The following is a 16,029-nucleotide window of genomic DNA, read 5'->3' as shown; positions in this document are numbered from 1 at the left end:
TGTAGTGTTACAGCAGAAGGCGCTAGAAATAAAGGGATGGTGCTCAGGTGCTCTTTGGGTGCACGGGAGCCAAGATATTGTGCCGTGACAGTATAAATTCTTACAGACCGTGGAAAAAATACAGCACTTGTAAACTTGCTCTTATGTGTGTCTGCTGCAGGTGAAATGTATGTGGATTGTATAGAGTACTGTTTGATCTTCTAAGCACATTTCCACACTATCTTTATTTCCACTACTGCCTCAAGTCTACTGCACTATAACTTGCATATTGTACTGATATTGCACTACATTGCTCTACAGATTTGTATACATATGCTATATGTATGTTAAATGGAACTTCTTCGTTAATAAAGTACAATTTAGTTTTTGTTTTTTGTTGTTTTCACTTAAGTGCTACTTTAATGCACTTTCTTTTATTTGTATTTAAAATGTAAAATATCTGTTTATGTGTGTAAAGCAAGGAGGGGTCTTCAACTGCATTTCCTTGTGCAATACTGTCAGGTGTAAGTCAATAAAGCAGAACTTGAACCTTAATCCTTGTATGCAACATTTCAGATGAGAGGGAATTGTCTTTCTTAAAATGTACTCCTGTTTATTGATTGTATCTTTTAGTTTAGTCATTTAGTTATGCGGTTACACTGTGTCACAGCAGCAACCGGATGCTTCACCCACAGTGTGTGATGAAGATATACCACAGGTCCTTCTTTCCTGCTGCTGCAGACTGCTTAATCAGTAGACTGCTCCCAGTAGACCACACATCCTCTACTCACCCTCTCTGTGAAATGTTCCGTTGTAGAGCTTGCTCCTCTTTCCAAAGTCAGACCTGATTGGTCAGCTAGCCTGCTCTGTTGTGATTGGTCAACGTTTCACATTTAAAAAAACTCACCCTCCAGAGAATGATAAATGAACAACACTTCATAATGAGATTCAAACCCAGGCCGCCTGGGAGAGAGACTGCTGTCTTAACCACTATACCATGGCAGATGTGATCCTTCTGCACGTGAACTACCTTTTGGAGTATTGTTTAGTAATTTAGACTGTGCAATTATAGCTATAATAGTTTTTTCTGTCTGCAAATATAATATTTCAGTTATTGTTGATCTTTTTACTGTTTTTTATTGCTTATTTATAATACTTGCTTTTTATTTCATTTTTATTTTATCTTGTCTTTCTTTTACTATATCTCTTGTGTGCACTTTACCCTATCCTGCTGTGATCCTGCAAATTTCCCCGCTGCGGGACTAATAAAGGATTATCTTATCTTATATTATCTTAACTGTAGTAACACATTTACAATATACAATATATATCTATATATAGATAAAGATACAAGAGGACACCACAGTTCCATATTCCCCTTTGAAACCACAGTCTTATTTATATACAACCCTACCACTTTGCTGTAAATTCACTGTATCCAAAAATAATTCTTTTTTTATTGGAATGTCACTTCACTATCTGACCGGTGTGCAAAATCCTTGTCTAGAGGAAAATACAAATTCCAGAGACACAGTGTAATATCTATCAAATCCAACAATATAGAAAAGCAGTAAGAGGTTAACAGATTGACCTGACTACAAGGAAACAATAGCAGGACACAAGCTATTACAGGTTTCATCTGGTTATACCTCCAATATGTCCATTTAAAGATACGTCCACTATTTCCTTAAGAGGAAGATCTCACATTCATCAATCTGAAAAAATAGTGGCACATCAATTCCCTAAATTTGTCCATTTCAGCAGGTGCTTTCAACCTCACGCTGTATTTAGCTCTAGTCACATGATCTTCACTTTATATAAAACATTTGCAAAAAATCTCTAACAGAACAAATAACAATACTGTGTTCTTTCAGCTGCAAGCCACACAACATATTGCTTTCTTAAAAATAGGAACCACATTTGATTGAGCCTTTAGATAATATTCCTCTCATGTTGTCATTAGAAGGAGGCACTCACACAAACCTTAAATGATGGAATATAGTGTAACCATTCACCGCCCACACATAACATTTGTTTGTTCCTTGACACACAAGACTATTATGAGAGGGTTTATCAGAGTGCACTTGTTTTGATAAAGCACAGCCTAGTTCGGTAATAACCTAATGGTTTTCCATTCTACAATATTAATAGTTAACTCAAATGGAAGTTCGTGAACTCTGATCTCACTCAGTATCTATACACACATCCCAGCCTTTGAACTCCTGCCCACATCTCAGGTAGCAAAGAAACACTCCTTCGGTTACTGTGAGTTTGTGGTTGTTTCATTGAGAAGAGAAAAAGTTCTCAGGTAGTCAGTAAGTCTCTTTTCATGTTCTCAAACGGGAATTTCATACAGGCTAGTATTATGCAAAGAGGTCCCATGTACCTGGTGCTGCACATTCATTTTCTTTAATTTGAGTTCACTTGCAAAAACTCACTTAATGGTGTTGGAATGTATACAGCTGAACACTGGCTATCGCATATATGTGTATATACATATATACACCTCAGGTGTGCTCTGGAAAAGGTCTGAAAACACATTATGGACAACAACATAACTTTCTTTTTTTTATATATACATGTTTGATATATGCAGTACACATATTCATCTTAAATCCATTAATAATAAAAAAATATCACAATATGCAGTATAACACATTCTTAGCAGAATAAATATAAATTTGATTTCGATATTTCTGTATTTAATCAACAGACTACTGTTAAAAAAAAGACATGGAAATCCACTTTTAATCAACTCCCAAAGTTCTAAAAGCATACAGCAATTTTGCATAATAATTCTTACAAGAGACCCCTTGTAAAGATTATTCCATCACATTGTTTATAAAAATAAGGAGTATTTGAAAGTACTAGAGGTGGGTGTTGTTTCTATATCAGTGCACAGGGCGCTGATTAACCTCTGATAGCTCTGCAACCCTGGAGACGGAAGCAACAGAGCAACAGCAGGGCGAACCAAGCAGAGCGGCTGTCACATTGGTAAGATAGTTAGCTAGACATGTTAATGTCTGTAGCTTTGGTTGAGATTTTCAAGATGTACAGATGTACAGATGTTATGATGAACATTTGTGCATAGTTTGGTTTCACCAACAGCTTAAAGCTACATTAATCAATAATTTTCATTGAATGTGAAATTACCCCATGTAAAGTGAGAGAGGCCTGATGGTTGTTGTTTTGTGTGTTGTTTACATTTTGCAGACTGCAAACTTAATATATGGTTTCATCTCATGGCTCTCATCAACCCTGTTTCTGGCAGTGAACAACTGTTTGTGTATGGTATCTTCACAGTAATAAGCATTAGACAAACTGATAAATAAAGGTGTAACATTTAGAAATTAATGTCCCAACATATCAGCCATAAATAAGAACTGGTAATCATTTGTCAGTGCTATGTATTTGTCAGCTCAGATGTAGCCAACAATGAAGCCTGATATGAAGCAAGTTTTGCAAAACCCATTTTTGATTGCAGTGAAAGTCTCTCACCAACACAGGATGTGAAAACTCCACTACCCACTGCAGACTCATTTAAGTCAGGCTGACTGCTCCCCCGCAGTGATGACATTGAGAATTAAAACAGTTCCATTTGAACATGCCCAAGCCTGCAGCTGAACCACGGTAGAAAAATAGTTCAAACCTTTTCTCATGATGGAATGATAAAGGTCATGCCTGTACTCACAACCTAAGAGCTGGTGCAGGAATCAAAGTGTCAACATGCTCTGTCACCACCTTTAAGTTACAGTTTTATGCTGCTGAAGCATTTTCTTGGAGGGACCACATTTCAGATTGGGATCATGTATTCTGTGCCACATAAGGTACAAGTGAGCTGGAAGGAATCTGTGTACCAGTAAAACTTCTTTATAAAAGCAAGGATTGTATTGATCTAGTTTGCTTGAGGGAATGTGAAGTCCTGATGTCTTCACACCCATATGAGAAGAAGGACTTAGTCCTGCTTTAGCCAGACACATCCCCATGTAAACATCATCAATGGGGAGTAGAGTTATGGACTTGGACATATTGTATATGACCAAAGCTGTATAGCCAGACAGGAGGAAGCCCCCACCACCACAGTAGGGGGGATATGAGTTTGATTCCTGTACCTGAACTGGGATAAAATACTTGCTTGATGATGATCTAATGGGCCCCACATTCTGGATCAGATGTCCAGTAAAGAGGTGCTTGCCTCCGTCATTGTCTTTGAGGCCTTGGAGATAAATAACCATATTGTTTGTGTTGGCAAATACGTCATCATCACCATTAAACAGGAAGCGAGCGTTAGGACAGTTTCTTTCCATCCATTCCAGGAAGATTATCTGCTTCAAGGTGAGGTTGTAGAATCTTTCATTAAAGTCCCACTGGAGGATGTCATTATACTCTCGTTGCTCCAGCTCAAGTAGTTTGTTTAGTCTCTCTTTCTCAAATCCAGTATCCATCGTTCCTGTGATGAAGATTCTTCGGATCCACACACCATTATGTAACCTCTCTTTAGCCCAGGTTTTACGCAGCACCTCTCGGCGCTCGTAGTTCAAAGGAGAACTTTTAATGACGAGCAGGAGGAAGACTTCTGCAGATTTATCAACTCCCCCACATTTGTCAGGAAGGTCCAGCAGCATGGGGAAATGGCGACAGTGTTGATAATAGAGAAAGTCTTTTATATCACCAGGAAGAGAGCTGAAGCCTGTGATGTTGTCAGCAGATGTATTTCTTGGACATTTTGGCCAGGAGTACACATCGGAGCTCCTTGTTGTGGGTTGCTTTATTTGGTCCTCATTGTCTCTCACATCTAGATTAAAGTAGATGTGTTTGTGGTCAATAAAGTCTTTACAGAGATGGAGGACCAACAGACCAAGAACTCCCACCAGCAAGACAAGTTTTGCCCTGATCTGTCTCATCCTTGAAACTCTGCAGTGACAAAACAAAGCACAGTTTTCTTATCAAAACATCTCAGTATGACATAAAACAACTAATAAGCCTAGTTAGTTAATAATTTCTGAGGTAAATTAACACACTATCAATTTACCAGAAATAAATGTGGTAAGCCACAGTTTCATAGATTTTAACACTACCTGATCAGTGAAAGGTAAACAAGCAGCTAGTGAAGAAACATATAATATTACGATAAACTCACCCACTTTCATTTGACAGATTAACTACACAAACAGACACATGTTGCTTGGTTCCTGCTTAGTGTACAAGTAGGCAATTTGTTCACAAATTAGTCAGAATGGGATAAAATGATGAAGCATCAAAGCAGTTTAAGTAAACCTTGAACAACACTTCGAATTATATGAAATAGCCTTTCATATATCCTAATAAAAGATTCCTCTCAGCACTGGTTTTATTTATTGGTAGCTAATGCTGAGTGTATGGGCATAATATTTGTTGTGATGGGGTAACTAGTGGAAACCTAATGAGACAGTGCAGCCATCATTTGTCTAATGAAGCAGCCGTCGTGCCACTTTTAGTGTACCTGATCTTCTCCAACTCAAACATCCAAATCCAAAGATGACTTTAGAAAGCATCAGTTTAAAAATTTAAATCAAAGTTGGCACACACTACAGTTTGTTAATCAGTTGTTCTTTCTTAAGTCAATATGGTGCAACCAGGCTCTTAAATAAGCAATGCACATCCTGCTCATTCTGCAGAAGGTTTTGGAGCAGCATTTAAACCAACAAATGATTTACTGGAGATGCAACAGAGAGTTTGATGGTGGTTTTAAATTAATCCACAAGATTTTTTCTGAGTCGGAGGCAAGAAATATAGAATGTAGAGTTATACTTCATTTTATATCTACAATATGAATATGCCCCTTAAAGGTCAATTGAAAAGCACATTTTGACACTTGCCTCTCTGAAAAACAATGCATCAAAACAAAAAACAGAGTCAGAGGTAGAGACCTTCCTGTGCCAAAAACAGAAAAAGTTAGAACATTGATGGCTAAAATAAGTTCTTCTGGACTAATGAGACAACATTTTTACAGTTTGAATATTTCTTAAAATATGAGAGAGGGTGAATGCACATAAATTAAAACTTTTTTCATCTTTTATTAAAACGCATTTCATCTTACTGCTCTGAATAACAAGCAGAGACCAACAGGAGGGAGCAGACTGAGCCTGGGAGCAGACATGAGGTGGCTTGGCATCTGCCTGCAGAATCCTCACATGCTGTACTGTTACAGTACATGAGGTGGAAACACATCAAATGCTGTCATGTCTGCTAAAATGGGTGGAATATGTTACTTATAAATGATGACGAAACTAAATACTCATACAGTGAAATGTGAAAAAAACTGTGAAGGGCCCAACCACACATTAACACCACACCTAGACTTGACACTCGCCTCTCCATGTTACTAAACAAGAGGAGTTCCTGCAGAAAATCACACAACGGACCAACTGCATGAAACCTTCACATCTACCGCATCTAGGTTGATAATAGAGCTGGGAGTGCCTCGAGTGCTTTTTTTTTATTGTATACTACAATGTTAACAGTCAGACATCTTGATTCAGCTCATTTCCTGGCTTCCTGCTAAGTTGCCATGCAATCTCTATATTGAAAGTGAGGAACAAATAGACTTTCCCTAATACCCACCAAAAGACACTTAAAATGAGCTCCCTCTTGACCAGCTACAACATTATAATGCTGCTTACATGTTAATGCATTAGTAATTATAACAATATTTATTTTATAACAAATAATAATACAGCCAACACTGCTAGGGGAAATTCAGCTGCATAATGATTGCCACTTTAAGTTCTTATTTTTCTACAGATATTTTTTGAAAAAATATTTTAAGTACATTTTTAGTCCTGAACTCAAATATTATTAAATTAAAAAAAAGAATGTTACTTTGTTCAGCCTACTTTGACTTCACTTGTTGTTTTTGGGAAGACAAGCTTAAGTGTGAATTCCTGTGAGATGGTGATTATTTGATTTCACTTTCGGTTCTTGGTAATCTGCTCAGGAAATGGAACATAAAAAGGCTGAAGATCTGTCGTATATTTCTGAAAATGCTGAATATTGGTCACTGTAGGATACTTTGACCTTAGATTACTCAGAAAGTACACAGTAAAAGTACTTCATAGTATTTGTGCATATAGTTTAGGAAGTGCTTATTCAGAATATATAAGAGTCATAAACTACTTATGGAAGTTCAACAACAAAGTTTGAGAAAAAGGCTGATATATATTCCATTGCATTACCGTTAGTATTGGAGCGATCGCACACTCCGAATACAGCGGCGGCTAGTTTGAGCAGGCAAACCTGAGGTGCGGCTGGTTTGAGCGCAGTAAGATTGAACCGTGAGAAAACAACTAAAGTGGAAGTTGTTTCAAAACGAAACATATTTAAAATACTTTTCTTTTCTGTTTAAGGCTTTGTTTTTCCGACCTGATCGTTGATCTGACAGGTGCTTGAAGCCAATAAAGGAGGCCTATTATAATAAGATGATAATAAAAATGGATCTACTGTTTACTGTTAGGCTATTGAAAATATTTCCCATTACCTGAAAACGGAAACTCACTCCAGTCTTTTAATTCCTCGGAGAAGTGGGTACCGTTATAACGTGGACAAACAGCATCAGACAAACATGAAGTTGCTTTGTATATTAAACAAAGTTTAGGCTGCTTACCGTTAAAGGAAATAGCTCTGTAGCTCCAGTGACTGTTGATAAATCCAGTGTGCAGCAGTGCAGCAGCATATCTCTGCTGTCAGCCTGTTGGGCGGTGCCTTCTTCTGCTGCGTCAGTCGACCCGAAGGAGAGCGTCACATACTCTATCTATTTATTTATTTATTTATCTATCTATCTATCTATCTATCTATCTATCTATCTATCTATCTATCTATCTATCTATCTATCTATCTATCTATCTATCTATCCATCCATCTCCATCCATCTATCTATCTATCCTATCTATCTATCCATCTCATCTATCTATCTATCTATCTATCTATCTATCTATCTATCTATCTATCTATCTATCTATCCATCTAACTTTATGCTATTCACACTGCCTACTTTTACTTAATTTTTTTATTTTTTTATTTTTTTTACAGTTGCTAACAAGCACGTAAGATATATATTTTTAAAACTGTTAACACAGCAACTGCCCCTACATCAGACAATTGGCATAATAGTTCATTCTGCACTCAGGTCTATGCATAGCTAGATATTGGAAAGGCCCAGTAGCTTGTAGACTGTATACAAGCATTTATTTTCAGTATTTATCCAGCTGCTGATTATTTTTGTAGGCAGAGTGTACACAAGAGCAAGAAAGCAAAACTAAACAAGAAAAGCTTTACTTTCTTTGAACTGTATTTCACTGTTATAAAATAGAGATAAACCTCAGAAACACTAAGATTTAATGTGTTATAAAGCGCGGAAATGTCAAAGTCTACATTGACACAGCGATACATAAATATCAAGCATGTTTTGAGGACAGCAGGGAATGAGCCGAGCAGGGCGGCGACAAGGCTCAGAGCCAAATTGTGACAAATGGACTGTGGTTTGACTTCCCGAGAGGATGATCTAGGTCTGGAACAATTTATGTGGTGGGCACATAAAGCTGCTTGAAACAGTGCACTGTATTTTATTGGAGCTATACAAAGAGACTTGGCTTCTTGGTTTTAAGGTCATTGTTTATGTACTATTCATGGTATCATTGATGAACTAGTGAAGATGATCTGACTCTTGACTTTAGATTGAGGTTTAGTATTCTGTTAATATTTACAGTGAAGATCAGCTGATTGGATCCTTTAGATTTTTTACAAACCCAAAATAATGATCAAAGCTGTGATAAAATAATTGAAATTATAATAGTGAAAGCTGATGTTTCCGTAGGACACAAGGGGTCATTTGATGTTTTGACTACAAGTTTAAAAAAAAAGTGTTGACTTATAAGAAGAGAGTTCACCATCTATACTTGAGGCTACATTAGCAGCTACTAGCATGACACACTGGAATATCCAAACTGTTGGCGAACAAGTTGCATTTGGGGTAATGTAGGCACCAGATTTTGACAAAAAGAAGAATACGTGGGGGAAAAAAAGACAAATTCTGCCACAGCCTTAACGGCCGGATCTGAATGAATTTTCATTATACAGTAGCGATAATGGCTCATTCTTATTACGAATAATCACACTGCTATCAGTAACTTATTTAATGATCCGATATTAATCATCGTATCATAAGTCATTATTTACTTAATCCATCCATCCATCCATTTTCCGTAACCTGCTTATCCATTTAAGGGTCGCAGGTGCTGGAGCCGATCCCAGCTGTCAATGGGCGAAGGCAGGGTACACCCTGGACAGGTCGCCAGTCTGTCGCAGGGCTGACATATAGAGACAAACAACCATTCACACTCACATCCACACCTACGGGCAATTTAGAGTCTTCAATTAACCTAAGCTGCATGTCTTTAGACTGTGGGAGGAAGCCGGAGAACCCGGAGAGAACCCACGCTGACATGGGGAGAACATGCAAACTCCTCACAGAAGGTTGTCCAGCCCGGGAATTGAACCCAGGCCCCTCTTGCTGTGAGGCGACAGTGCTAGCCCTATTTACTTAATAAAACAGGAAATTGCTTAAAAAAATATTGATGCTAAAGTCAACAATAAAAGTCAAAAACACACACCTACATAGTTCCACATGTAGGTGGATCCTGGTCCGGTGCAGCTGCGTAACTCTGCTTCATAATGTCACATGACAACTCCAGCTTGGTATCATGGTCCCAGCTGTGCTTCTGCGTCATTCCTTGTGTTTCTCTTCTTTCCCCTTCCTTAGTGTTTTCTGTTGGTTTTTGGTTGTCTGGGAGTGGCACTCTTACCCAATCCTGCTGCTAAGCAACGTGCAAACCTTAGAGTAATCCAACTCATCAAGTTCATGAGGTATATTTACCCTTTGCTCTACAGTCCAGTCTTCGGCAGGTAGTTCCGCCATGGGATAATGCTGCAGCTAAACTCTATTTTACTTTTTAATTAACTGAACCTTGTTTATCTGTGTTTCTACCTGTGTGCCTGTCAGTCTGCTCCACAGCCGTTGGCCCAGCTACCTCTTTTTCTGCTCTCACGCCCTGTGAGACTCTGGTCTAGCTCGCTGATGCATCCACTCTGACTAGTTTGAATATTCAATACTTGATATTGACAGAGTTCTTCTGTCCAAAGACATTAATTGAGTGTCTTCTTGCTCATAGTTTTGGTTTTATCACCCCTTACTTTACCGTTTTAATTTAAGCTCCATGCTCTCATAAGCAGCATTTTTAGATACTGGCAGCTGTGTTGGCTAAACTCACAAAGACGGAAATACAACAGACATTGGTAGATTTCTCATTTAGCAGCAGATATTTCCACCAAAAACAAAGAGGAGGGAGATTATTAGACTAAAGACTTTAAAAGAATGCTATTTTTGCTTGTGTCGGCTGGTTGTTAGAATAAGAGTTTTTTGTGTTTACAGCTTGTTGAGCTGTCCCCCACGTGGCTAAAACATATATTATGTTGTAGGTTTACTAGCCTACCTAATATATTATCAAAGCAAAAGTTCAACATTTAAGGAAAACGCGTTTCATTTTGTGGCGAAAATGAGAGGATACCTACCTCATACCTGCCAGCAGCTGGTTAGCTTAGCACAAAGACAGGATCCAATAAGAAGCTAACTGGCTAGGATAGCTCGTTGCTGTAACTTCATAATCACTGGATAGATATAAGATTGATATCGATCTTCTCATCTAACTATGCGCTAGAAAGCAAATAAGCATATTTCCCAAAATTTGGAACTTTTGCTTTAACTATTTTTAGTATAGGGTTATATGTTAAACTCTTACAATCAGAATAAATAGTGAGAACATTTCCTCAATACCATTTTCCATTGAATATGCTGTAATGCAAAGCTGTTTGCTAGGCCATAGAAAATGTATTCTTTTCTTTTTTTGTTATATAGGCTCTTCCAATTTACAGCGTAAACCTCAACCCGGGTGTTTCCAACCGCAAACATGACAACAATTAAAAGTGGTGTTATAACAGTGGTGTTTTTAACCAGAATGTTTTTCACTGTCAAGCCGTAAAGTATTGACTTTGTATAATTTTAATTACTATATTGGGAAACCTTTTGTCTGTTGGTATCTGTACTGCTGATTTTCCAGTCTACAAGTATTCACACACTGACAGTTGTGTTTTCAGTTCAATACCCTCCAGTGATTTAATGCAAGTCATCAGTCTGCTTTTATTGTGATCACTTAACATACATGACATCAATAGGAAAAAACAATGTATATATATCACCTGATACACCATACACAGCGTTTTACAGTTTAAAGACTTCAACACTTGAATCATTCACTTCAGTGGGGAGTCTATTCATTTACAGGCACTCATTGTTTACATTTGCAAGCTCTAAGTTCAAGTCAAGTAAAGAGTCAATGTGGATGCAACTTATGTGCAACTTGATTATGTATTAAAAACTTAAGGCCCTGTACAGACCCCTAACTTTCTTTTAATGCTATCATAAGTTATTTGATTAGAAACTGCAAATACAATTGCTTAAAATCATCATGTTTCCGTGGTTCGCAGCTATCTGTTTACAATGCAATGGACTGAAGCGACACTGCATCTGTGAAAACTTTGCAAAGTAACCCTCAACTTATGCTCCTGTCTTCTTTCTCACCTACATCCTCTTTTAACTTTTTTAGATTCAGCTGTACATATCACATTGTCATGAATGGTAAACTTGAGAGGTTTCATGTTTTTCCAAGCAACATGTTTCCAAACATCACACCCCAATAAATGATAAGGTTAAGTTTCAATCAACGGTGGCAGTCACAGCGGCTGTCTGTATTGTCTTCTTCCGAGTAATGAAAACACATTTGCATTCTGCGTTGGAGGCGCTTCTTTAGCTGAAAGCGCTTCTCCACTGACTTAATGTTGTACTCCTCTGCTTTTAGCTTAGCGTAGTAATCAGAGAACTTGTTAAAGAGGAAAGAGATCGGCATACCATTTAGGATGATACCAAAAGAGATGCAGCCAAAGGCCACAATGCGGCCCAAAATAGTCACAGGTACCACATCCCCGTAGCCCACAGTGGAGATGCTGACCTAAGAGAGAAAAGAAAACAGACCCATGTTATTCAAGTTTCATTAACAGTTTCTTGACTATATCATGATTCTTCATAATAATTATAACAATGAGATTAAAGTGAATTCAATTAGTTTAATACAGGGCCCCAGTGGCACAACAACAGAAGCTCCACCAACTGATGAGAACATTTCTTATCTCTAGAAATACTTTATAGTTAAAATGCTGCTAAACAGGCAAAACTATTAGGATTTCATCAATTAGGGGAAGTTTATGCAAAGCAAGCCAATGTTAACGGCACACAACAGCTGCTGTTGCTATATGAAACATTCAAAGCTGAGAACTTTCTAAGACTGCATTCTGTACAATCAGGCTACCATTCCTATCTAAAGGTTCAAATGGACAAGACATGGGCTTGTTTTTTGTTGTCCCGGCTGAATTCTTTATTTGAGACTTATTAGTAAGCAGCCTGTAAGAGATCAGCCAACTGGTTTGAAATATAATAATCATTGCGTCTAATGTTTTTACTTCTTCACCACAGAGCAAGAAAAGGGGTCTCAGTGATTACATTTTCATGCTACTTCTATAGTCTTGATTTTGCCCTGTTGATAAATTGTACCACGCTGGTGACAAGGAGGGGTTAAAGTAAAGTGTTAAACAGTAAAAACTACTTGTATAGAGCAGAATAACCAACACACCAGGTCTGACAGTAAAGGTGTCGGATAAACAGAAAATAAAGTTGGAATTTAAAGACTGGTGAAGGAATGAATCATAAAACCCGGAGATTAGTTGGCATTTTTGCACTTCCAGTTCCCTCATTTCAAAGTCAATGGTTTTGTTTATGGGTTTTGGCTAGATGCCTGTAAGGTCTGTGGTTAACACAAGTTTAAAAGATTTGAATGTTTTGTTCTATGACTTAACATGTGTCAGTAAATGCCCCTCTTGTGGTGATTATTTGTGGGGATAACATGGTTAAAAAAACGTGTAACTATCGTACATTTGTATATTCCGCAGATGTTATTTTCTGCAATAATCCAAAATAGATTAATTGTCAAGATACAAGTGCCATGCTAACATCCTTGGTTGGCCTACAAAAATACAACCTCTATTATAAGCATTATGGGTGGAAAAAACTATTCAATTATTTTAAGTCAAGTTAGGTACGTATTTATTAATAAAACATGTCAAAATGAACCCAAGAAGAAATTGCATACACGTAGACCTTTATCCCTCTCTGGCTTCCCACTCACACTGTCAATTGTATTAGTTGGAAACACACAGCTACACCGATACTACAAGGACCAGTTCTGAGGATAACACCATGTTTTTGTCAGGGCAATATTTAGAGCATAGTTTTTTTAAAGCACAGTTAGCTAACAACATCAATAGTAACGTAAACTGTATTTTTTAGGTGTAAGGTTTATCTTCAGATGCTATTGAGAAAATAGAGCATTTCCATGTTAGTTCAAGCACATAAATAATACGGCATCTGAGAGTTTTGTTCCTGTCCATTCATAAAAGCAAGTGGATTCAATCTTCATAAAGTGAAAACATTCATTTTCTTTGAAAGAGCCTACAGGTTTGTTTTTCAACCAAATATAATTTGCAGCTAGAATGAGAAATAAGAGATTTTCCAGCTATACTCACTGCAGCCCACCACCAGGCATATGGGATACTGCTGATAGGAGATCCCTCAGTTCCCCTCTCTGCTGAATGAAGGAGAGCAGAGAAAGTGAAGATTCCCATGGCAATGAAGAGAAGAATGCAAGAGGCCTGCTGGTAACACTGCCGCAGGGTGAACCCAAACGCTCTCATTCCAGTGGAGTGTCGAGCCAGCTTCAAGATCCGAAAAATCCGCAGCAGCTTGAGAACTTTGAGAACGTGGCTGAGCTTGCTGACCCGGGCCATGGCCGTGAGGTCCTGTGCATTCGCATTCTCAGTGTCAGTGAAGACCTCAAAGATGATCTGGATGAAATAAGGTACGACTGCCACCATGTCCACGAAGTTGAGTCCACATTTCAAAAACATTGTCACGTCAGGAGTGGTGACAAGACGAATTAAATATTCAAAGGTGAAGAACACAATGGTGATGATCTCTACCCATTCCATGTGGGTTTTACCGTTGATTTGATACACTTTAAGTTCCTCAACGGTGTTTAGACTCATTGCGACGATGGAGAAGAGCACAAAAAGGTTTGAGAGAATCGTGAAAGCCTTCGCAAGGGTTGAAGAGTACGGATTCTCCACAAGGTCCCACAGGGTCTTGCGCATATTCCCAAAGACCATGTCCTTGAAACACTCTTCGTCATACTTTACCTCTAGCTCTGCCATCAGCTCCCTCTCCACCTTCAGGTAGTCTTTCACCTCATCCAGCTTCTCCTCCAACATCATCCAGCAGCAGCGCTGGGTGTACTTCAGGCTCAAGCCCCAGTATGCAATCTCTTCCTCGAAGTGGATGGGGCACATTTCCCGTATGACCCACAGCACTCCGCTTGTGTAGAAATGGCAGATGTGGTGGAAGAAGGCAGGGTCACGGTCAAAGAAGAACTCGTCCTTACGTACAGAGTAATCGTCACACAGTGTGAGGAGTTTCGCTCTGTCCCTGCAGAGGGCCAATGAGCCTATTCGGGTGTTAGGATAGTTAGCGGCACACTGTTTGGGGATATGAAACACTTTCCCTCCGACATTAACACTGATGCTCTGTGGTTGTTTGGGTCTCTCGTCTGCTTTGATGTCAGGAATGTCCAGAATCTCCAGAGATGTCCATGCTTTAACTGTTTTCTCCTGAGAAAATGGGAATGTTTGGTTGTCCTCTACACCCTTTGATAGACAGTTGATGGTCGAGCGACGGTTTTGCAAACATCTCTGCAGTGTAGCCGTCTCTGAAGCCATGGTGACGGTCATTCAAGGCAGGAAGCCAATGGCACAGAACAAAGAGGGAAAAAAAGCATAACAGGAAACACTCCAAGAAAGTAATTATAGCAACATTTGGTATCTCAGCATCTCGGCACCTCGTGTTTGGTCCTGCAGGAACTGATATCCCAGTGAATAGCAGCTCTTCCTGTTTTTTCTGGCTCAGTTGTGGCTGAGAATGTAGTCCACATAGTCAGGAGGAGATTCGCTTCTCTGACTGTTACTGTACAGACAACACATGTGCATTTGATTCAACAGATTGGGAGATCAAGGACAAGCAGCAAAGGATTTAATCTGTTTATTTCACTGGTGCCCTTCCAAGTCTACTTAAGAAGTTGTAAATATAGGAGGAGGGCGGGATTAGGAAACAAAGTTGATTTAAGGATTTTGAAGCGTCAAGACCAAGGGCCAACTGAGGTTGAGTTGATGTTCTTCTTATTGCTCTTTTTAAATGAAATATTTTTCCATTCTTGTCCTCGTTAATTTCCTCAAACTACTCTCATAAGTCTTTACTCGTTATAAGAAATTATTTTAAAGGAATACTTTTAGTCTTGTTAAAGGGGAAGTGTGAGTGTATATATATATATATATATATATATATATTTATTAACCTACAGCAGATTGTTTTCAAGCAATTTTCAATCTATAAACAGTGTTATTCTACAGGTATGAAGGACAGGCTGGCCTGTAAGCTTTCAATATCAATTGTGTGTTATAATGTTTCTAATATAAAGTGTTAACTTAATGCTAACATGATATATATTTGCTAATTAACACTAAACACAAGTCGTGCTGAGACTGATGGGGATGTCATTGGTTGCTCATGTATTTGAACATTAACCAAAGAAATGGACTAGATAAAATGTACAAGAAAAGTCTGAGAATCACCAAAGTTCGTAGGATTCTTCCTCTGGGCACCATGATCGCACATGTTCCAAGTTTCATGGCAATCTATCCAATAGTTGGACCGACTGACCAACTGACTTTGCTATCCATTGCTACCAGCACTTTTAAATCAAGTAGGTTTATTAGACTTGACTAGCACTATGCCCTGATTGA

General features: G+C 38.4%; 2 protein-coding genes across 2 annotated transcripts; both read right to left on the bottom strand.

Moving 5' to 3' along the window:
• Window positions 1-1,430: 1,430 nt before the first annotated feature.
• Window positions 1,431-7,713, bottom strand: LOC129094357 (N-acetyllactosaminide beta-1,3-N-acetylglucosaminyltransferase 3-like). Its single transcript, XM_054602492.1, has 2 exons — window positions 7,622-7,713; window positions 1,431-4,893 (listed from the first exon to the last, which is right to left on the bottom strand). The coding sequence occupies exon 2, from the start codon at window positions 4,881-4,883 to the stop codon at window positions 3,723-3,725; it is 1,161 nt and encodes a 386-aa protein (XP_054458467.1). The 5' UTR covers window positions 4,884-4,893; window positions 7,622-7,713; the 3' UTR covers window positions 1,431-3,722.
• A 4,076-nt stretch (window positions 7,714-11,789) lies between these two features.
• On the bottom strand, window positions 11,790-14,949 carry LOC129094709 (potassium voltage-gated channel subfamily V member 2-like). Its single transcript, XM_054602971.1, has 2 exons — window positions 13,705-14,949; window positions 11,790-12,077 (listed from the first exon to the last, which is right to left on the bottom strand). Exons 1-2 carry the CDS (start codon window positions 14,947-14,949, stop codon window positions 11,790-11,792), a joined length of 1,533 nt encoding a protein of 510 aa, XP_054458946.1.
• Between the last annotated feature and the right edge of the window lie 1,080 nt (window positions 14,950-16,029).

Source organism: Anoplopoma fimbria, chromosome 8, assembly GCF_027596085.1.
Source record: "Anoplopoma fimbria isolate UVic2021 breed Golden Eagle Sablefish chromosome 8, Afim_UVic_2022, whole genome shotgun sequence".
In the NCBI taxonomy this organism is placed as follows: Eukaryota; Metazoa; Chordata; class Actinopteri; order Perciformes; family Anoplopomatidae; genus Anoplopoma; species Anoplopoma fimbria.
The sequence above is the reverse complement of the archived record's forward strand: the minus strand, read 5'-3'. Positions and strand labels throughout refer to the sequence as shown.

Bases quoted from the DNA above. Each gene is read 5' to 3' on its own strand.
- LOC129094357 (XM_054602492.1), bottom strand. From the start codon at position 4,883: ATGAGACAGATCAGGGCAAAACTTGTCTTGCTGGTGGGAGTTCTTGGT.
- LOC129094709 (XM_054602971.1), bottom strand. From the start codon at position 14,949: ATGGCTTCAGAGACGGCTACACTGCAGAGATGTTTGCAAAACCGTCGC. The intron at 12,078-13,704 runs GTGAGTATAGCT...TTTCTCTCTTAG, and splicing joins ATGCCTGGTGGTGGGCTGCA to GTCAGCATCTCCACTGTGGG.